Source organism: Miscanthus floridulus, chromosome 1, assembly GCF_019320115.1.
Source record: "Miscanthus floridulus cultivar M001 chromosome 1, ASM1932011v1, whole genome shotgun sequence".
Lineage (NCBI taxonomy): Eukaryota > Viridiplantae > Streptophyta > Magnoliopsida > Poales > Poaceae > Miscanthus > Miscanthus floridulus.
The window spans coordinates 47,874,743-47,899,103 of record NC_089580.1 but is presented as its reverse complement, the minus strand read 5'-3'; the positions used below and the strand labels follow the sequence as shown (position 1 = coordinate 47,899,103).

The 24,361-nt window shown below is 43.9% G+C and overlaps 1 protein-coding gene across 1 annotated transcript; it reads right to left on the bottom strand.

Annotated features, from left to right (window-relative positions):
* Positions 1-851: 851 nt before the first annotated feature.
* Positions 852-1,484, bottom strand: LOC136456293 (uncharacterized). Its single transcript, XM_066456110.1, has one exon. It carries the CDS (start codon positions 1,482-1,484, stop codon positions 852-854), a length of 633 nt encoding a protein of 210 aa, XP_066312207.1.
* Positions 1,485-24,361: the final 22,877 nt, after the last annotated feature.

Sequence of the window (24,361 nt, the reverse complement as noted above, 5' to 3'; positions counted from 1 at the left end):
TGGCCGAACCGGGCATGCCATAGCCATGGCTCCTCGGTGTGCCGTGCTGCTGGGCACACTGGCTGCTCCACCTTCAAGTCGAGCAGGTATAGCCGGTTCTAGGACCTCTTCACCTTGGCAAGAAGGCGCTGCTCCCAGTCCCTAATCCTGAGGATGCCGTCCTTGATCAGTACCTTGCTATCGCGCTCATCTAGCTGGCCAATGCTGATGATGCTTGAACGTAGTTGCAGCATGTAGTTTACATCTGTCAGCGTGCGGTGCTCACCGTTCTAGCACCTAAAGATGATGGTGCTGCGCCCTCGGATCGCCACCCTTGAGTCATCACCGAACTTCACCGTGCCGGTCATGTTGCCGTCGAGCTCGGAGAAGGCTTCCTTGGAGCCTGTCATGTGGTTGCTGACGTTGGAGTCTAGGTACCACCGCTGCTCCTATCCACCGCCCACACGTCCGAGATGGACTTGGGCGTGCGGTTCGTCGATGTTGACAGCCTTTAGAGCCTTGCTGTGCCCTTCCACCACCATCACCTCTCCCTTCTCTTTTACCTCAACGTCGTGCAGTGCACAAAACGTCGCCATCAGGAGAGTGGCCTCATCATCCTCATCAGCCTGCACTAAATGAGCCTCAACCTTCTTCTCCTGCTTGCGATTTGGGCACTTCTTTGCCCAATGGCCCGTCTTCTCGCAGCGCCGATAGGCGTTAGGGTCGACCTTCTTCTTCTTCTCCAAAGAAGCCTTAACACGGCACTTGCCATCACCACCGTGGCTGGAGGAGGCTTTCCCGAACTTCTTCATCCGGGCAGCCCACTCCTCCTCTATCAGCAGCAGCTTGTCACTGTCCATCGTTGCTGTGGTCTACTCCATGTGCTCATCCATCTCCCACAGATGGCCTGTCACATCCTCAATAGTGAGGGTGGACAAGTCCAGCATCGTCTCTATGGAGAGAGCAATCTGGATGTACTTCACCGGTACGGAGTGGATGTACTTGGAGACCGCCTCGTCTTCATTGATGGTGACGGCATGGTTCCTCAGCTTACTGATGAGCGACTGCATGCGAAGGGAGAAGTCCTCCACCGACTCACCATCCTTGAACTTGAGGGTGGCGTACTCCTGCTTCAGTAGCTGGGCCGTCGCCTTCTTTGCCCGGTCGGAGCTGACGCGCATCGCTGCAATGACCTCCCACGTCTCCTTAGCAGAGTTCTTCGTCCCCAATGGCTCCCTGTACTCCGCTGGCATAACAGCGAGGATTGCCTCCAACGCTAACATGTCGTCTTCTTTGTTGGCGGTGCCCTTGTCAATAGTATTCCAAAGCCGTTGGGCTCTGAGCTTGATCTTCATGGTCACCGCCCACTCGTCATAGTTGGTGTGAGTCAGCGTTGGCCAACTAGTGCCGCCAACCTCCGGCACCGTGCGCACGACGACCTCCTGTCGTGGCTGGGCAGCCACAGCAGCGATGCTGCTGTCGCCCATCTCCAAACTGTCCGTCATCGCTAGCGGTTAGTCCGGTGATGGTGCTTGTACGGCTCTGATACCACTTGTTGGTCCCTGGATCTTCCACACGGGTGAGCCGATCGCTCACCGGCGTTGCCGACCACACACTATGGCTATAGATAAAAGAAGGGAGGAAGAACAGAGCGCGCACACACAACACAAGCATCAGCGTTGGCCGAAGCTCTGCAGAGGAGATGGTAAAACTGAACTCGCTCTCTATGCTGAGTTGTAGTGGGAAGCTATAAATACAACTCTACCTATCTAATCCTAGTACACAGACATGCCAGACTACCATGCTGCTACAGTGACTAGATATGACAGCAGAGCTGACTTTGGCGTCTGCCCCTACTGTGGCTACAATACGGTAGGGGAGCCTTTTGACGCCTACCCCTGCCGTGGCTATAGTGCAGCCGCAAGGAGCCCTTTCGGTGTCTGCTCCTGCCGCGCGTTCAGGAGAGCCGCAGATTACTTTACACATCAGCTGTACTTTTTGGGGTGGTCTTCGCTTGTGTTCTGCAGCTGGGACTGGGAGCTAGCCGATGCATGGAGCTGACGAGTTCTCTTGTGAAAGCAGATTGCAGTGTAGTGTGTGATGATGTTAGCATTTGGAGGTGTCCTGAGTCAACTTGATCAGGCTGGCTTGAGGATAGATAGAAAAGGAGAGGCACCTGGCTTCCTTCCACACACTTAACACCATGCTTTTAGCATATCTGCCGTGGGGGGGGGGGGGGGGGGGGGGGGGGGGGCAGCTCCAACATGCGTCGCTTTCGGTTAGATTTGCAGATCCACATGCATTTCTTCTCTCTGCTCTCCAGCACGATCGATCCATCCGGGACCCAGTGGATCCATCGGAGCCGCGGCATCTAGTTCCACGTAGAGCCACCCTCCATCGTATGCTTCCGATCGATCCATTTCTCTTTTAATTGCTGATGAGGAAGAAGCCGCTTTCTTTTCCGGCTTCAACAGGAAGGATATGTATGATCGCAATACTCCTAGTTCGGTTTCGCCGGCTGTTGCAAGTGCTTCCTGTCATCATGTTATTTAGGTATGGGAGAATACTTGTCAAATCGTGAGCCCCTGAATCCGTGGTCCAGCTCGATCAGCTGTTGTGTTTGACCTGTGTGTGCTCTGAAACTTCTCTTCTTTTGAGGGGCAGTGGGGTCCAATAATCTCAACATCATAATGGGAGATCCTTCATCAGTTTCGTAATGGAGACGGCAATACGTAGTACGAGTCGTCCAAAATTTTCAACGTGATTAGATAGGCGGCTACTATAAGCCATGCAGTGTTACTCAGAAATGACCAATAATCAGCAACACACGCAACTAGGCCTGGCCTGGCCTGGAGTCGCAACCTACAAGACATCAACTGATGTCACTTGACTAGTTCACTATGCATGGAAGAACGAAGAAGTTGCCTTCGGTCCTGACGTCCTGTACTTGCAACAACCTTGGTAATCGCTCCATCCGCCTTGAGAGGTGACGGTGAGACTTGGATGTGCAGAGACAGAGCGATGATTGCTTGCTTCCTGAAGAAATAGATAAATTTCTAGCCTGATGCATGATGTGTTGAGAATAAGCAGTCACCTGATACCCATGTGATAAATGAGCAGGAGCTAGGCCGGACTCTTCCTAACTCGATCGAACCACACACAGCCACACAGGTGAGGTGAGCTAGGTGAGTGAGATTAGTTCAACTTGTCCAAAAGGCAACCGCACTTTTCCATGGGGACTGAAGGCTACCCTTGTCTGCCACTTTGCATGCTTCTAGTTCTACCACCAGATGGATGAATGGCCTGGCCGGCCCATGGAAAACACGAGAGGGCAAAATACTTTTCATCCCTGGCAGCTGCACCTAGGGACTCATGTTACATTCACTCAGGGATATCACGGTGCTGCTGAAGCCTCCAAAAATCTTCTACAGTACTGTACTATATATCAAGTGCATGTAGACATGTTGATTCCTTGGACGATGCATGTTTGGCAGTCATGGAAGCCATGCATGGGGGCTGTATCCCAAGCCCCTACAGTGCTGTCTACAAGCCAAAAGGCAACGGGCGAGAGTGACATGTGTTTGTACACTGTAGTATGAGATGAGAGCAGAATTAGAGGGGGTTACGTTTCAGATGGATACGGTCTCAATCTCATCTCATGCAGTGCGACAAGAATATTGGGGACCTGATCGATCCAAGACACACTTTACTGACAACCAAGCAGCTTGTGTGCTCCAATCGGGCACGTCTCTCTTGTCTGTCCTCACATCATTGTTCCCCAATCGCGTTGCGACAGAGACAGGCTCTGATGAACTGCACCTGCCGACGATGAGCGAGGCGATATGCGTGAACACTGGACAGCAACCTTTCAGTACCAGCTAGCACCTTGTGAGCTGCGACTTTGTTAAAGCATGCATCTGACACGTGACAAGGTTTGTTTGATGAGCCTGACTGAACTGAACCAGCGCACAGGGTGGAAATCAGGTGCTTGTTTCGTGGCGGGAGTTGTGCATGCCATGCATGCATGATGTGGGAGATTCGTCGTCGTCGATTAGTACCGGTAGCTTGATTGATTAGCCGCCATGGGAATGAGTTTGCTGGGACTGCTGCTTCGTCTGCTTGGCATCTTCCTGACTTTTTATCCTGTTTTGCTTTAGCAAACACGCTATCTTTCCTTTATGTCCCATGTCTTCGATACGTACTGCAGTATTGTATGGTTCATGAATTTGCTTTGCTACATTTGGCAAAAGTAAATCAGAAACCGAAGGTCTGAGTTGATCCATCCATGGAACATGGAAGGTCTCTAGCAGAGAATTTTTGTTTTCTGTAAAAATTATCTGTGATGGTAATATTTATATCAGGAAATACTAGTAAGTGAAGTTCAGGAATCAAACAAATCTAGTATCAGTTTAGTTGCTCTAGATTGGGTCCAACAAATTCACTAGCATAAAGAATTTAATGTCCTCTTGTGTCTTGTCTATTAGCTGAGAATTTTGCTTAGTTATTTAATGCCTCTCTCTCTCAAATCTTGTATGCCAAAGACCCTTGCATACAATGCTAATATGATGTTCAGTTGACCTTGCGCCTGCCACAGTTCCTCGCCAATAAAAAAAAAAGAGAAAGAATGCTCTTGTCCAACACGTGTGACTGTGTGAGTTCAGAAAATTATTCCAGAGCCTACAGAAGTGCGTTAAGAAAGTGAAACGGAAACATTTAAAAAAGAGCCCTCGAGGAAAAGGAGCAAAGCAATGCGAAATCATGGAACTCTAATTTGTACTGGCATTGAAACTGAAGACATGTGACGTGCTAGAGAAAGTAGTGCAACTGCTGTTCGAAAGGGCCATGCAACTTTATCTCATATATAGGTACGGTACTGCCTAATCATGCCGACACTATGCAACGCCCTACAACTACAAGAAGTAGGATAAATTTTGAATATTAATCGCTAGACACTGAGCCTTATGTTATGGACAATGCAAAGGCATAAAGAGGAGGCTAGTAATGCAGTCGAAACACTTACTTGCCAACTAGTGTCATCAAGATCTCCCAACTCTTAAAATACATATTGGGCTCCCAATTCCCAAACTTACTAATTCTTCATATGAGATCCAAATCTCTAACTCGTGCTAAATGGGCAAATAAAATGCACTTGCGGACATTAAATTTAGCTATATAAGTGTCATCTAGGTTCCTAAACTCTTAAAATACATGTTGTGATCTGGACTAAAGACGCGGGAGAACGTGGCGGCCGTCTTGTTCTACCTATCGTCTTGACGCTGGCGCAACTTATCCTCAACCACTACCAGAGGCGGCTTCTTTGCCGAGTGCCTGAGGCACTACGTCAAAAAGGGTTTTTAGGGGCGGTCGTAGACCATTTGTAGGGGCGGTTTGCCCAGCCGCCCCTACGCAAGGGTCTCTACAAATCATGTATTTGTAGGAGCGGTTCCCAGACCGCTCCTACAAATCGATTTGTAGAGGCGGCTGGTGTTACCAGCTGCCCCTATAAATCGATTTATAAGGGCGGTTGGTACTGTAGCCGCCCCTACAAATCGATTTATAGGGGCGGTCTGGGAACACCAGCCGCCCCTACAAATCATTTTTCTGCAAAAAAAAAATTAAATTTACAAATATAAATCAGAAGACAACCATGCAAATATAGATCGAATGAGAACTCATCTGTTCTACTTCTCTCTGATCTCTATAATTCAGAAGGCAACCATCTCAATTGCTATTTGGTCATCTCAAGTAACAAAAGAAAAAGAAGATCAATAAATTACTGCATGTGACAACTATCATTCATCAGAAAATAATAGACACTGCATTCAGATGAGGTGTAAATCTATCAAGTTTATACTAGATACATGACATCTTAAGAGACGACTGATTAGATGAGTTTATCTTAGCGATATACACACATGTAGTTGTGCCCAGGACACCAAAAAGATCTATGAGCAATATCAAACAGGATAATTGTTAATGGCATGCCTTGACTTTCATTTTCCTCATTTAAGGCGTGCAAGATGGAGCTCCCACAAGCTGTAGCATGCATGAATCATGATTCATGGCATCCAGTGTCTTTCTAAAAACAAAATAGGAAAAAGAAGAGGAGAAGCGTACCATTAGGCATTCTGGCAGGTCATCGTCCTGCGTCCTCATGTGAGTCTGCATATATGTAAAGAGCTACTCATTAGGCATTTCTAGTCTAACTAGAATCTGAGCATGTGAGTCTATCAAGAGGAGTCACCAAGAGAGAAGTTAGCTGCTGGTATGACTGAAACAAGGCCAGACCTTTATGATAGTGTAGAGATGAGCTTCAGCCTTCTCCTTCTTCTTGTGCTCTTTCTCTTCTTGTTCTTTCTTCAACCTTATCTATATAAGAACAGTTCAGTCAATCACTATCTTCAACGAAAATACTAAGATGATACAAAGAAAAGGTGGAAAGTATACAAGAACTACTTACATGCAAATGCTCAGCAATATCCTTCTCATCGACATTACACATTATTTTCTCCTTGTCACTCTCACGTATATAGACAAGCATATAGGCGTTCGAATACTTTGTGAATTTGAATGGTGTGTTATTGAAACCAGGGTTTATTTGAGGCAACTGTTCCATACAAAGAAGAAATAAGAAGAAAGTTAATAGAAGTCCACAAGTAACTGCATTGTACTGAATGAACATTTGTTATAAAGAATGTTACCTCTTCCTCACACCCATACTGCTCTTCAAGTGCCTTTTTAGTGTCTTCTTTTGTAACCCGCTCATCATCAAATTTGTACCTGAAAACCAACCAGAAAAATTCATAGAGATGGCATCTGTAAAACATTTTCAAAGGTATAGTAACTGGATGACAATGTGCTGTGCATAAGCAAAGAAAGTGATTCCATATGCCATCTGGTTAAATAAGATATTACTGTGAAAAGAAGGTTCTTTATCACTGTGAACTGTCAATGATAAAGCTAACCAACAGATTTAGAGGATTGCATTGCATGTTGACACAAGACACAAGATGGTGATAAAGCCAGCAATGAGTATACTGAAGTTGTGAGCAGGGCTAAGTGTAAATATATACAATACTCAGTTCAATATCATGCAGCTGTTACATATATATCACGCCCATCCATTCTAGGCCCATATTGGCCCATATGTTGTATATATAAGAGAGACATCAAGTCTAATTGGGAGGTTATCTTCCCACAAATTATTCCAAGGTAACAACAGCATGGAGCATTTTAAGAATCACAAATATGTCTTAAGCTTAAAATACTGGGCCACAATCAAAATAATGGTGCACGACAGAAAATTATTAAGGCAAACTACCAGAAGACACATCTACCAGCATGAACTGAAACTCATGAGATGGAAACACACCACTGATCCGAGAGTATCGGCCGAATGAAAGCATAGTAGTGACCACCATGTACTCCCCCACTATGAACAAAGAACACTGAATGGAAAAAAGACAGGCAACATCAGCATAGAAAAAATGGATCATTTCTGTATGCATGCTGTTAAGAATACATGAATAATGTGAAATAAACTATCAGAACAAAGAAGACAGCAATTTTCTTCAAATTTGCACATTTTCCAACATAGCTTCACTATGTAGGGCAAAAGGACAATGTTGCATACATTCAATTTATTGGCCAATTTCTACACTCAGGTTCTTCTGTATTACATGAACCAGAGATCAGCGTCTAGAAAAAAGTAACTGAAACTTAAAGGAAAAGTGCTACACTGGTTGGAATTTCACATTTCTATATACATGAATTAGATTTCTCCATTATAGTTGTTGCACCTATATACCATTCAAAGAATTGGAACAATATATGACAAATAAATTACCTGTGAAGCGTATAGAGGTTTCTAATACTTCGATCTGCATCTGGAGAAAGATATTTTCCATTGTCTCTATCAAGATCAAGTTGAAGAGGAAACTCATAGCGGTCATTAATCTACAGATGTAGGTAGTTCTTCATCACGAATCCTAGATAATCTTATTAACCATTTCTTAAACAAAAGACATCTAATGTTAATTGTTGAGGAAGCCACACATAGACAACAGAAAACTGAATTAGGCAAACAAGAACATGAAACAGATAATCCTAACAAAGAAAGAACCAGAGCTACAAAAGACATCTAATGTGAAATATGATTTATGAATCATGCACAGTACATTGTAAAGGAATATAACTTATTTTCCTTTTCATGAAGTAACCCTTCATAATGTAGAAGACTATAGCAATTAATATTTAACTGCAATCTAAAACTAAAAAGATTTAATATCTGAAAACCATAGATCAAAATCAGTTTTCAGATCACTTATGCTTGCCAACTACAGAGAGAAGCTTGATGTGACTTCTGCTTACCTGAGCCACTAATGGGCTTATCACCTGATCCTGATCATCTCAACACAACTAGGATTTGCCGTTGCTGGGAGCCGCCACCATCGAGCCGGTCGACAGATCTGGCCACCCCGAGCTTGCCGCTAACGGATCCGGCCGCCTTGAGCTCACCCATCGACGAATTCGGCTGCGCCAAGCTCGCTATCGATAGATTCGGTCGCCCTGAGCTCACCACCGATGGATCCACTCGCCTAGACCTGGGAGTGCCATCGGGGGTTGTCACCGCTCGTGCTCAGGGGAGGGAGTGGCTTGCCTGCTGCCTTAGAGGGAGTGGCCGCCCCACCATAGAGAGGGAGCGTCGGGAGAGATGGAGGGATTGAGCACCGGCGGGAGAGAGGGAGGGAGCATCAGGGAAGATCTGGTGGCGTCGAGAGGGGGAGAGAGCGTAGAGGAGAGAAAGAGAGGGGAGGGGAAGAGTCGCCCTGGCCGCTGCTCTGAAGATATTTTTTGACTATGCTTTGGAATATATAGTCAGAGTTATTTGTAGGGGTGGCTAGTGATTGAGCCGCCCCTACAAATAGAAATACCAGGGGCGGCTGGTGAGTGAGCCGCCCCTATAAATCAGACATATTTGCTGTTCCAATTGTAGGGGCGGCTAGTCTCTAGGCTCCCGAGCACGCCACTGTAGGGGCGGCTCTATCACCAGTCGCCCCTAAAAAAATTTGTCTTGTTGCTACAAACCGTTTTTCACGTAGTGAGGCACTCAGCAAAGGCCGATATACACTCACCATATACATGTCTCAGTTAGCTACACCAAAATATATTGCAATTTGCAAGTATCACAAATCTATACATCAAGTTCTAGTCACAAAGTCCATACGCAAGTTGTAACCACACAAGTCCATACATCAATTTTGACAATAACTATCCGAGCTCCATATCCCTAGACAAGGTGAAATTTCCACCCTATGTCACTACCATCTATAATGAACACGTTGAGCCTTGGAGTGCGAATAACTCAGATAGAAGCAACTCCCTAGTGGGTAAACAAATCTACCATAGAAACAATAGAAGTTTTAAAATCTAACCACAATTCCATACAACAATTTAAACCTACTATCATATGATAACATAAATCATACAAATCTCACCATTCCCAATAAGGTTCATGTCATCTCCGGTGCATGTGTGAAAGAAACTCACTACATAGAACCCACAATGATCATTGCCACATGAAAGAAACTCACTATATAGAACCGACTATGATCGTTGGCAAGTAAAAGTTCCATATGAGTGCCCATAAAAGGGTTGAATTGGTTATTATGAAACATCGGTAATGACGATATGGTGGAGGGCCAAGACAACCCCCACATCATACAGTTCCATTTAAATTTGACTATATTTTGAGATAAAATTGTACATTTGCCCCCCTCAATCAAAGGAAAAATTGCATTTCTGGTTCTGCCTCTAACATGTGTTAGCATAGAGCCTAAAAGCCTTATTATATTGGCCATGCAAACCCACCCCCTCCCCCCCTCAAAGCAGGGCCTAACATCCTCATCTACCTAAGAACCCATGGTACAATCGAGTAAACGGCTAGGGAACATTTCCACTTGGCACACGTACAGCATATGGACATGCCATGTGCCTCTGGCGCCCATGTCACTACCGGAGGCGGCTTCTTTGCCGAGTGCCTGAGGCACTCGGCAAAGGCCGATATACACTCGGCAAAGCCTTTGCCGAGTGTTACACTCGGCAAAGGGCGCTCGGTGAACAGTTTATCGGCAAAGACCTCTTTGCTGAGTGCACTTTATCGGGCACTCAGCAAAGGCTTTGCCGAGTGCCAATCCGACACTCGACAAAGAAAAGTGGCTGTGACGGCGAGCGCCACTGTGATGACGGCTTTGCTGAGTGTCAAGGTCAAGCACTTGTCAAAGATACCCGCTTTGCCAAGCGTCGTTGACTTAGACACTCGGAAAAGGTGGCCACTGTGCCGAGTGCCGCCGACAAGACACTCGGCAAACATGCGACCTTTGCTGAGTGCCTGGCCCGTGGCACTCGGTAAATCTGTGGTGTTTGCCAAGTGCAATGGCCATTGCACTCGACAAAGCATGTTCCTAGGTAGTCACTTTGCCGAGTGTCATGGCCATTGCACTCGACAAAGTGACTGAAAACGGCCTTTTTATTTGTTTTTTACATCCCATCCAAGCAAACAGAAGATATATATAACAAACATCACCAACATCACATATATATCATCAACAGCACATATATAGCACCAACACCACATATATATCACAAACATCACATATATATCACAAACATCACATGTCTCTCAATATATCACAAATAAGTTCACAAGTAATCCAAGTGCTCCATCATCTTCAACCACAATTGCAAATAGAAGTACCATTAACAACCACAAGTATCATCACTGATTTGGTGAAGGATTCGCTGAAGCATGAGGATCGTTCGATGCCGCCGATTGATTCTGCACAAAGAAGAAGAGATTGCATGTGTGAGACAAGATAAATATATACCATACATGAATAAAACTTTCATACTCTACTAGGTTTGACCGTAAGCATGAACATACAAACTAAAACATTTATACTCACATGAGTAGAATATTGAGGAGGTGGAGGTGGAGGTGGAGCGAATAGCGAAGGTGGCGGAACTACACCCGTAGCGGCACCAAGACTTTGCATGTACTGAAGAATCTCCGCCATCCTCCGCTGCTCGGCCTCCCGCTCGGCCTCCACCCTCTCCATCCTCGCCTGCATCTGCTCCCATATCCTCCTCTCTTGTTCCAGCTAGGCCTACAATATATTCACCCCAATGTTACAATAATGCGAAGGAAAGGTATAAAAAAATCAATGAACGACGAATAAACTAGGAATAACCTCGAGTGCTTCCACCCGGTGGTGTGAAGTGTCCTGCCAAGGTCGTATGGCCGGGCTCCTGCTCGTGCTGCTTGCTTGAATCTGGGAGATACTGGGAGTAGCGGCCGAGTCGATTGCGCCGTCGCCAATCCAGTACCGCCCATGCTTCTTGCCTCCTCCCACCCTCATGACGACTTCTCCATCAAGGTCCTCGGTGCTCGGATCGTACTGTGGCCCATGGACCTCCCTTGCCATCGATGTGTACTCACTGAGGCGGTTGTGGATGATCGCATTGCTATACGCCTCGGGCCCGTCCTCCGGGTTATAGTCGATGCCAGACGTCGCCTTGCCCTTGTGGGCCATAGCAAATGCCTTGAAGATGGAGCAAGGCTGGCCACCATGTGACGCCGACTGCGAGAAAAACAACAAGATGATTAGAAATCATGCAGAATTGAGCGTTAGAATAAATAAATAAATTCGCGTACCCATGTTTCTGCGTATCCGCTAAGGCTGCGGCTGCCTTGATGGTGTGCTACACCTGGCATCATCAAACGCCGCTCCCGGTACAAGTTGTGCGTCTCCTCCCACTCGCGTAAGCACCACTTGTCCACCATCTGTTCCCAGCACTGGGGATGCACGACGCATCAATAAGCAATCATCTACAGGCCATCAAGTACATGACATATCAGAAGATAAAATTAAGCCTACTTCATCTCAAAAGGAATCAGTATTAATGTTCTGTATTTACCTGCAGGTACTGGTCCTGGGTCAGCGTCATGCTCCTTGCGTTCCTTTTGGTGACCTTCGTTCCAAGGACGGTCCCGTGGTAAGTTACGATGGCCTGGATGCACGCCTCGTAATGCATGTCCACGACGAGTTTTTTGCAGCATTTGGTAGCCACCGCATCCGCCCTGGCCTCATGTCCGTCCTGGCATCTAAAGAAATTCTGTATACAAACACGATGTATCCATTCATTATTTCAAGAATATCCAATGAATGCGATGTATTGGACAATATAGTGCGAGGAAGACTTACCCACAGCTCTTGCTTTACCCGCTCCGCCTTGTTGTTGAATACCCTACGGGCCCAATCTGCAGCATCGGGGGCGGCGGGTCAAACGAGTAGGCTGGCCCTGTCACTCCGGCGTACTCAACCAGGCAAGGGAAGTGCTCCTTGCATAGAAGACCGAGGATGCCATTGACTTGGCGTATGTGACCACCTTCACTCGCCACAATCGTCCAGTTCCTGCCCAAGTGATTAAGAAAAATTGTTAGTTTCTATTTTGATTTTTAACATATCATATATTAGTTTCTAAAGTTACTTACTTTTCCCCCTCGGGTCGAATCAGCGGGCGTCTCTCACGAGGTATCGGTCGCTAAGGGAGGCTCGCGGGACCTCGCAAGTAGACGCTCGACGAACTAGAAGAAGCGGAACCCCTTGCTGTCGCCTCCTCCTCGTCGTCCTCCTGCGCGTCCTTGGCGTCCTCCTGGGGCACCTGCTGCTGCTCCTCCTCCTCCTCCTCACGCGACGGGGCGGCAGGCGACGGCTCCCTCGTGCGGCTGCTCCTCCTCCTACTCTCACCGCCCACCATCTTGTAGTGTGCAAATGCTAAGATTCATGGGAATAATTCCTGAGTTGATCCACAGTATTTCTATAGATAGCAGTTTTGACTAGAACTTATATATGTAGCATTCGTATCACTCCATAGATCGAAATCTAACTACTTGGTACACACATACACAAGATCAAAGACCAGCAAGCTGCATTAATCTTGGATTCTTGGTATAACTCTGTCATTTGCCATTCAGCATACACACATACATGCATGATTTTTAAAAAAATTGTATTCCTGCTTCGATTGCATTAAACGTAAGGCTTTCTTTGACAAACCGCAAACATATTGAGAACAAGGGTACTGTGGTGTATTGCCTCTGATTGTAGATGAGGATTTGGCCTCCACCACTAGCATTCTAACGATGTTAGGCAGGGGTGGGCGAGAAAAAACATAACATTCTGGAATTTGTGGTCCTGAATATGCATCTGATGACAGATTTGTGCTTAGATTACATACAAATTTAAATATAGGGAAATGAATGGGATCTCATATTTATGTAAATGTACTGGCAACTGTACTCGAATTTGTTTGCATATCAGTATATCACAAAGATACTATTAAAACATTTTATGCTGATTGGCGAACATTTTAGCTTTAAGATGTAATTTTTTCCTCTATCTCTTGTGTCAGCCTGTACACTGTACCTCATTTTATCATTTTTCTGGTAGCCGATCTATATATTCTGCAAGTATACACCATTTTCCTATTTAACTTTTAATTGCACATGCTGTTCTCTTATTATAGGTAAAGCAGATGAACTGTCTTTGCACAGAAATCTTGGCTGCTCTGATTTTACATTGGCTTGTTTATTTGATTTTCCAAAATCTCCTGAAGGGGACGTTATGTCACCTTGTTTTCCCAGTCCAGCAGAAGTGATCAATCTAGTAAGGAGGTTTAGTAGTTTGATTATGTGTGGAAGAAATTTTGAGTGTGGACAGACTTTCTTGGGATACACAATTAATCAATCAGCTGTTCTCATCCGACATGGTCAGTATGAAGCTGCTAAGGTACTATTTTATTTTTGGTTTAAAATTCATTAGAAACATACTTTGTTTTATTTGATGTTGCTTTATCTATATAGTATCAGCTATCAGATAAGCTCTCCTTATCCTCATTTTTATCTCTAACAGAATCTGCTGGGAATTCTGGAAACATACTTGGACAATGGAAAAGTATCCCATACTGGTCAAGATGCAGAGACTGCATGTTCAGCATACCTTCATCTCAATGGATTTTGCCTTCTGATGCTTGCACATGACGAAGCAAATATTATTTTGAGAGAATCCAAGGTTCATGATGCTATCCGATGCTTTTTCAGGTACTACCTTTTCACTATGTGAACTTGTGGATTGAGCCTTTTTATTATCATCAAACGACACATTTCTGGAAACCGTCTTTAGTGCCTGGGGACAGCAATGATTTATTTTCCTATTGTGATACTGGAGAAGAAATATATAACATAAACATATTTGTTACTGAGCTATTGAAAATAATAGGATTGCATCAGTCTAACTGGTTATTGAAAAGCCTAACTGACATACCAGGCGCTTGATCTACTTCTGCTGTTTAAGTTAAGTGGTAGCTGATACATATGGTTCTCCGCCCTTAATCCCACATCTATGTATGAAAATCTTCTTTAATTAGACATAATTACTAGGCGCTTGATCTTTGTGCTAGCACCTTGCAATAAGTCTGATACTTGGTTTTTTGCATACTCAATTTTTTATAGAATTGTAAACACAAATGTAGTTGCACATTCCTTTATTAGAATTTAGAAATGACAAGTAACTAAGCAAGATTGCTATCAGCATATCATCAGCACATTCCTTTATCAGTTACTACATGCATACCTCAATGCAGCGTCGATGGCGGCGGGGCGGCGGCGTACCAATGGAAGGGCACCCCGCTGGACTCGATCCGCGCAACGTCCACGACGAGCTGCTAGTAGTGGCCGGGGCGCCTCCTCCTCCTCTTTCTTCTTTCTTCCCCCTTCCTCCTTCCTCCTTCTTCCTCCTCCTCCTCTTCCGCCTTCTTCCTCCTCTCCTCCTCTCGTCCTCCTCCTCTCTTTCTCCTACTCCTCCGGCGGCGCAGCGCGGGGGGCGGCGCGGGCGGTGGCGCGGTCTGCCTGCGTGCGTGCGGTGTGTGTGGGCCGGCTCGACCGAAGTGGTTAAATCCTGCCTTTGCAGAGTGTCCTCGATCTGGCACTCGGCAAACTATTTTTTTAATTTTTTTAAATTCTTTGCCGAGTGCCACACGGCCTGGCACTCAGCAAAGAGGGGTTTTTATTTTTTTTAATTATTTGCTGAGTGCCATAGGTCCTGACACTCGGCAAAGAGGCTCCTTTGCCGAGTGTCTTCTTCTGACACTCGGCAAAGTCGTTCCTTTGCCGAGTGTCATTTTTTGACACTCGACAAATCATATTTTTTTTCACTTTCGACCTCCAAACTTTTTTACAGTCCTCATACAATACCTGGTACTCCATGTTCCATTGTGGCACATTTCTTGGTCTTTTTCTATATTTCTTTAATTTATTTCATTTAATTGAATTTTCTTGGATAATTCAAATTATAACGGCTAGTCATTCGAATAATAAAAAAATGAATGGAAAAATAATATTCATGTTATTTAGTATAATGTGAGGCCGTATCTAGGAACAGACCACCAATTTCGAATATCTTGTTCACGAAATATGACCACGAACTTGCGGTCGAGTTGTTTTCAAATTCTATAAGGCCCTGTTTGGAATGCGGGATTTTTTCTTGTTCCTGTACTTTTTCCTGTGAAAATGAACTAATTCCTGTGAAATTCCTGCGTAATTCCTGTGAAATTCCTGCGTTCTAAACATGCCCTAAAAAGCAAACAAAGTCCGAAAATTATGAAACTTGTCAAGATGTCATGATATCATATGTGGAGGCTGTGATAAAAATTTGAGGTGGTTTCACGTAAGTTGTCACGTACGATGCTTACCACCTCGTCGGCCTCTTCACGAAATCATGAAACTTCTTCGGAGATTCTTCGGTTTGCAAGCATTATACGTCACAACTTGCGCGAAACCTTCTCAATTTTTTATCACAACCTCCACATATGATATCATGACATCTTGACAAGTTTCATGATTTTCGAACTTCGTTTGCTTTTTATAGAATTTAAAAACAACTCGACCGCAAGTTCGTGGTCATGTTTCGTGAACAAAATGTTCGAAATTGGTGGTCTGTTCCTGGATACGGCCTCACATTATACTAAATAACATTAATATCATTTTGCATTCATTTTTTTCATTATTCGAATGACTAGCGGTTATAATTTGAATTATCCAAGAAAATTCAATTAAATAAAATAAATTAAAGAAATATAGAAAAAATTCGAGAAATGTGCCACATTGGAACATGGAGTACCAGGTATTGTATGAGGACTGCAGAAAAAAATTTGGAGGTCAAAAGTGAAAAAAAATATGGTTTGCCGAGTGTCAAAAAATGACACTAGGCAAAGGAGTCTCTTTGCCGAGTGTCAGGATAAGACACTTAGCAAAGGATTAACGACGCCTGCCGGCCGTTAACGGAGGCGGTCCTTTGTCGAGTGTTCTGGTTTGCCGAATGCCGAGCCGTCCTGACACTCGGCAAACCACCCATTTGCCGAGTGTTATTGTTCGGCAAACCACCTCTTTACCGAGTGACAGTTGTTTGCCGAGTGTTTTCTCTCTGACACTCGATAAACAGCCTCTTTGCTGAGTGCCTGATAAAAAGCACTCGACAAAGTTTGAGACACTCAGCAAAGAAGTCGTCTCCGGTAGTAAACAGCATGTGCCCGTGTGTCATGGTCAGCCTCTATGGCAACCATAGCAAGGCCGTCCCCGTTAGCGCCAACGCCATTGCGAGTCTTGCGGGCCCTATTTGTTGACTAGGATGATCTTGCTAGCGACGCCATGGCCATGCTTGCCGCTTGCGAGTCTCAAGTAGCACCTGACGGGTGTGCAGGCCACGGCCGAGCTTCGTCATTATTAGCTGCGTTGTCGAGACACTCACTATGTCACTAACGGACCCGTTTGGACATGTGATGGAGCCCGGGCCTAGTTCCTATAGTTGGATCACACTCCCAACCAAGTCTAAGAACTATGACATGTATTTTATATATATGCATTTTGGGAGTTTAGAGACATACTAAACGACACTCCAAACCAAGGTTTAGTTCTATCGGTGTATTTCTGTTATTATTATTACATTACATTATTCTGTTACACATAAAAAATATGAAGGGGTTTCATCCAACTCCCTTGGTGCGCGCACGACGTTCTCGGTTCCCTCCCTCGCGTGACGCGTCTAAAGGAGTTCACTTAGGATCCGTCTGCGCCGTAGAAGAATCGGTCCAAGAAGCGCCGCCCGCGCGAGGCCTCGTGCCTTGTGGACCTGCCAAGCGGGTTCGCTTTCATCGCCTCGATAGAGAAGGCGGGGGTGGGAGACCTGCCCGCGACGGGCAGCTCCACTCGGCCACCTAGAGCGAGGTCGGCACTGCCTGGAGAGACACCCATGCGGTCGTCTGCCTCTAGATGCGCGGGCGCAGAGGCACACGGACGGGCGATTGCGAGACCATGAAGGAAGGAGTCCGCGTGTGGTGCTGTTCGGACCAGCGACAGTGACGCTTGGCCCAGCGCGCACCCAGGCGGCTGCGGCGCTTGGCAGGCCGCAGCCGGACGCGTGGGCACAGAGCGACGCGGATGGATGAGCGCAGATGCGCGCGACGGAGCCAAGGCTGCGAGCCTGAAGGGAAGAAGTCCTCATGCGTGCTATTTGGATGTGCGTATACGTAGATGGACAAGAAAGATAAGGAGAGAGAAATGAAAAAAAAAAGGTAAAATAAGTGAGAGAAAAAAATGAATGAAGAAAAAATAAAGAAAAAAAATATAAAAGGATACTAGAGACATTTGGAAGGTCCTAATATAGCTAGAGGGGGTGAATAGCCTATTTAAAAATCTACAAATCAACTAGAGTAATTTGATTAGTATGACAAATAGCGAAATGCAAACTTGCTCTAGCTCTACAAAGGTTGCAAGCCACGTATCCAACAATTCTAGTTGCAATGATTACTAGGCACACAACTTGCAATGTTATTACTCACTAAGAGCTCTCAATCTTGCTACTCTAAAGAGCTCCACTAGATAAACTTAAAATAACAAAGCAACCTCTCAATTCTAATTACACTAAAGAGCTTGTCACAGCTAGTTTGCAAGAATATAAATAAGTGAGTAGGGTGATTATACCGCCGTGTAGAGGAGTGAACCAATCACAAGATGAATACTAAATCAAACACCAGGAGAATACCAAAGGGCAAGAGAAAACCAATTTTTCTCCTGAGCTTCACGTGCTTGCCGATACGCTAGTCCCCGTTGTATCGACCAACACTTGGTGGTTCGGCGGCTAAGAGGTGTTGTACGAACCTCGTCCACACAATTGGACATCGCAAGAACCTACCCTCAAGTGAGGCAACTCAATGACACGAGCAATCCACTAGAGTTATCTTTCGGCTCTCCGCCGGGGAAGTCACAAGACCCCTCACAATCACCACGATTAGAGCCGGAGACAATCACCAACCTCCGCTCAACGATCCTCGCCGCTCCAAGCCATCTAGGTGGCGGCAACCACCAAGAGTAACAAGTGAATCCCGCAGCAAAACATGAATGTCAAGTGCCCCTAGATGCAATCACTCAAGCAATGCACTTGGATTCTCTCCCAATCTCACAATGATGATGAATCAATGATAGAGATGAGTGGGAGGGCTTTGGCTAAGCTCACAAGGTTGCTATATCAATGCAAATGGCTAAGAGAGTGAGCTTGAGCCGGCCATGGGGCTTAAATAGAAGCCCCCACAAAATAGAGCCGTTGTACCCCTTCACTGGGCACAACACGGGGTGATCGGACGCTCCGGTCAGTTCGACCGGACGTAGGACCCTAGCATCCGGTCGCTCGATGCTTGCCACATGTCATCGGCTTCAAACACCAATCGCCCGATCCCAACGGTCAAGTGATGATCGGACGCGTTAGTTAGAAAGTGACTGGACGCAGGACCCCCAGCGTCCGATCGTTTCCAGTAAGGTTCCAAACACGAAATTTCACGACCAGACGCGTTCGGTCATGCTTGATCGGACTCATCCAGCGTTCGATCACTCAACGTTTCCTCTGTACGCCTCATGTCAACGTACGTCAGCACTGACCGGACACACCCTGCCACCGTTCGGTCACTCTTAGCGTCAGCGTCTGGTCGAAGACCAAAACCGCGCACTCACTGCTGCCACTGACCGGACACAGGACCCCAGCGTCCGGTCACCACATGACCAGCGTCCGGTCCACTCTGTGAGACCCTGTCTTTTCTGTATAGGGCGCCGGTGGCACCGTTGGACTGCCCACACTCTACGGGCGGACACTCCATCGATGAAGTTTCTAACCCTTGCTCAAATGTGCCAACCACCAAGTGTATCACCTTATGCACATGTGTTAGCATATTTTCACAAATACTTTCAAGGGTGTTAGCACTCCACTAGATCCTAAATGCATATGCAATGAGTTAGAGCATCTAGTGGCACTTTGATAACCGCATTTCAATACAGGTTTCACCCCTCTTAATAGTACGGCTATCTAACCTAAATGTGATCACACTCGCTAAGTGTCTTGATCACAGAAACAAAATAGCTCCTACTATTTATATCTTTGCCTTGAGTCTTTTGTTTTTCTCTTTCTTATTTTCCAAGTTCAAGCATTTGTTCATCACCATGCCATCACCATTGTCATGATCTTCGCCATTGCTTCATCACTTAGAGTAGTGCTACCTATCTCAAATTACTTTGATAAACTAGGTTAGCACTTAGGGTTTTATCAATTAACTAAAACCAAACTAGAGCTTTTAATCTCACCCTTTTTGGTAATTAATGGCAACCCTTTCACAAAGATATGAGTTAAAATTTAATTGAATCCATGTTGCTTGCCCAAGCATATTTATCATGTGTAAAGGATATGGACAAGTTTTATGAATCCTAAATGATAGCAATTGCTCCCCCTACATATATGCTAAGAGTTTAGATTATAGCTTGCACATATGCTTAGATAGAAAATATAGGAGACAATATCTACCAAATGATGCTAAGATATAAGAGATGGACCTTTGAAGCGTGATACCAATCGGAGTGCACCAATATACTTTCCTTAGCACCATTAGTAACTAGACATACACAAAAACTAGAATACCCCATGAGATCAACATTACAAGCAAGAGTCTAGTTTCCATAGAATGAACATAAGTCTAGTTACTTTAGCCTATGCATGCTAGTTTTTCATTTCACCATTCAAGCATATAACTAGCATACACCACACAAGCATGGATATTGAAATTTAGAACTTGTGCTATGCAAGCAAATATATGAAATGCACATCAAAATGCAACATACAAGTTTATTAGCTTGCTCCCCCTACTTGTGTGCATTTTTTATTTTTTCCCTTACAATGTCATTTCATTTATTTGCTTCTCCTATCTTACTATATTTGTGAATTTCTCTTCCCCTTTGTCAACAATTATCACAAGAGGTGAGCTCAAATTATAGATAGGTTGGGGTGAAACCATATGAAATGAGGATCATTTTTCAAATTTGGTTCAATCTAGATCACTTGCAAAAGATATTTAACTCGGTTTGATCTAAGGACAAGCTTCTTCACACCTCCAAATAAGGGTTATCTTGTACCATATTGAGTTAAACACTTATAGCTTATTTTCTAGATCAAACACTAGGTTTACAAGCCCACAAACTTGTCATATGCTATCACTAGATCATTTCAAGCATATAAGCAATAGTGGTACCATACAAGCATTAAATTCATTTGTTTTCATGAATGAGCCTATTCAACTGTGAAATATGTATAGATGCACTAAACATGTCCTTAGCAAGGATGTATGCCATGCTAATCAATTTTTACCTTGAATTGCTCAAAGGAGAGGCATGTCATATAAATTTAGGGTGCATCAACATATATTGGAGAAGTCAAGTATGTTCAATTCATTCCTTAGCTTGCAAAATCTCTTTTCATCAAGTGGCTTGGTGAAGATATCAGAAAGTTGATCTTCGGTGCCCACACTCTCAATGCAAATGTCCCCTTTTTGTTGGTGATCTCTTATGAAATAATGGCAGACATCAATATGCTTTGTTCTTGAATGTTGAACCGGGTTGTTGGTGAGCTTTATGACACTCTCATTGTCACATAGCAATGATACTTGCTTGAATTTAATTCTAAAGTCACTCAAAGTAGCCTTCATCCAAAGTAATTGAGCACAACAATTACCGACCGAAATGTACTCCGCTTTGGTGGTTGAAAGTGCTATACTATTTTGCTTTTTTGATGACCAAGGCACAAGTGATCTTCCTAATAGTTGACATATGCCCGATGTGCTCTTTCTCTCAACTTTGCATCCTGCATAATTGGAGACCGAATATCCAATCAACTCAAATCTTGCTCCTTTGGGATACCACAATCCAACATTTTATGTATGCTTCAAGTACCCCAATATTCTCTTTGTTGCTTTCGAATGTCTTTCTCTTGGTGAGGCTTGAAATCTAGCACACATGCGCACACTAAACATCACATCTGACCTTGATGCGGTCACATAGAGTAGGTTTTTAATCATAGACCGATACATATTTTGATCCACCATGTTGCCACTAGCATCACTATCCAAGCTTCCACTTGTCCCCATTGGTGTACTAATAGCTTTACTATCATCCATTCTAAACTTCTTGAGCATGTCCTTGATATACTTGCCTTGACTCATAAATGTGCCATTCTTCATTTGCTTGATTTGAAGACCAAGGAAGTAACTAAGCTCTTCAATCATAGACATCTCAAACTCACTTACCATCATCTTGTCAAACTCCTCACAAAAATCTTGATTTATTGACCCAAATATGATATCATAGACATAGATTTGCATTACAAACAAGTCATTTCTAAGTTTCTTAGTGAAGAGAGTGGTGTCAACCTTTCCCATCTTGAATCCTTTAGAGAGTAGAAAATCCCTCAATCTCTCATACCATGCTCTTGGTGCTTGTTTTAATCCATACAAAGTCTTTCTCAACTTGTAAACATGGTTGGGTTTCTTTTCATCTTCAAAATCAGGAGGTTGCTCAACATACACAAGCTCATTGATGTACCCATTGAGAAATGCACTCTTCACATTCATTTGGTACAACTTGATGTTGTGGGCACAAGTATAGGCTAACAAGATCCTAATTGCTTCCAATCTTGCAACCAGGGCATATGTTTCTCCAAAGTCAAGACCTTCAACTTGAGTGTAACCTTGAGCCACTAATCTTGCTTTGTTCCTTATTACTATCCCATCTTGATCTTGCTTGTTCCAAAAGACCCACTTGGTTCCAATCATATTATGATCCTTAGGCCTCTCAACTAACTTCCATACTTAGTTTCTTGTAAAGTTGTTTAGCTCTTCATGCATAGCATTGACCCAATCAACATCCTTCAAAGCTTCATCTATCTTCTTAGGTTCAATGGATGACACAAATGAGAAGTGCTCACAAAATAAAGCCAATCTTGATCTAGTTTGCATACCTTTTGAAATATCACCAATGATAGTATCCAAGGAATGATCTCTTGCAACATTGGTTGGTTGAAGCACTTGCACTTGATTGCTTGCATTTGATAGATCACTTGGTTGAGATGATGAACTAGCCACTTGTTGTTGATCTTGCACTTTGTCATCACTAATTCTTGCTTGAACTTGATCATGAAAACCACTAGCTTGCATATTTGAGTTAGAGAGCACTTGATTCTTATCATCTTCAACATCAATCACCTCTCTAGGCCTTATATCACCAATGTCCATGTTCTTTATTGCATTGACCAATCGAGTGCCTCTTACATCATCTAGATTCTCATCTTCCTCTTGGGAACCATTTATTTCATCAAACTCCACATCATGAAGCTCCTCAAGGGTACCACTAGCCAAATTCCAAACTCTATAAGCTTTGCTAGTAGTGGAGTAACCAAGAAAGAAACCTTCATCATATTTCTTTTTAAACTTGCTCAATCTAGTGCCTTTCTTCAATATGTAGTATTTACAACCAAAAACCCGAAAGTATGCTATGTTGGGCTTTCTTCTATTCAAAAGCTCATAGGTGTCTTCTCCATTATGGGGTGACAATAGAGTCGGTTGCTTGATTGCTTCAGTCCAAAATGAATGACTCACATTATACTCACTCAACATTGATCTTGCCATGTCAATCAAGGTTCTATTTTTTTCTTTCAACTAGGCCATTTGATTGTGGAGTGTACTTGGTCGAGAATTGATGTCTAATTCCAAATTCATCACACAACTTATCAATTCTAGTCTTCTTGAATTCACTACCATTGTTATTTCTAACTTTCTTAATGGTTGTTTCAAACTCATTGTGAATGCCCTTGACAAATGATTTGAATGTTGCAAACACATCACTCTTATCAACAAGAAAGAATACCCATGCGTATCTAGTGAAATCATCCACAATTACGAATCCATATTTGTTTCCACCAATGCTAGTGTATGTGGTTGGTCCAAACAAGTCCATGTGCATCAACTCAAATGCCTTAGATGTGCTCATCATGCTCTTCTTAGGATGTGTGTTATCAACTTGCTTTCTGGCTTGACATGCACTACATAGCTTATCCTTCTCAAATATGATATCTTTCAAGCCTCTAACTAAGTCATGCTTAATCAACTTGTTCAATTATTTCATTCCAACATGACCAAGCCTTCTATGCTATAACCAACCCATGCTAGACTTAGTGATCAAACATGTTGTCAATTGAGCTTCTCTAGCATTGAAATCAACTAAGTATAGATTCTCATATCTAAATCCTTTGAATATTAAGTTAGAGCCATCTACACTTATGATCTCTACATCATCAACACCAAATATGCACTTGAAACCAAGATCACATAATTGAGCTACTGACAATAGGTTGAAGTTCAAGCTCTCTACTAATAGCACATTGGAAATGCTCAAGTCATTGGATATTGCAATCTTACCAAGCCCTTTGACCTTGCCTTTGCCATTGTCACCAAATGTGATACTATCAATCCCATTGCTCTTGTTTTCATTGATTGAATTGAATATTCTTGGATCACCGGTCATGTGTTGTGTGCACCCACTATCAAGCACCCAATGCCTTCCTCTGGCTTTATAATTGATCTACAAAAGAAGATCAATTCTTTTTAGGTATCCAAACTTGCTTGGGTCCTTAAAGGTTAGTTACCAAGGTCTTTGGTACCCAAATAGCCTTCTTCTTTAGGCCCATAATTGGTGTACCAATAAACTTAGCCTTCACACCATTGACACCCTTAACAAGCATGTAACAAGAATCAAATTTAATTGAGGATATAATAGGTAGCTTGTTCTTGTTAATCTTGCAATATTGCTCTATATGCCCAACTTGCTTGCATCTATTGCAAAACCGACCATTGCTCTTCACAAAGTTAACTTTGGGAGTGACAAAGGCCGCTTTGCCTTTCT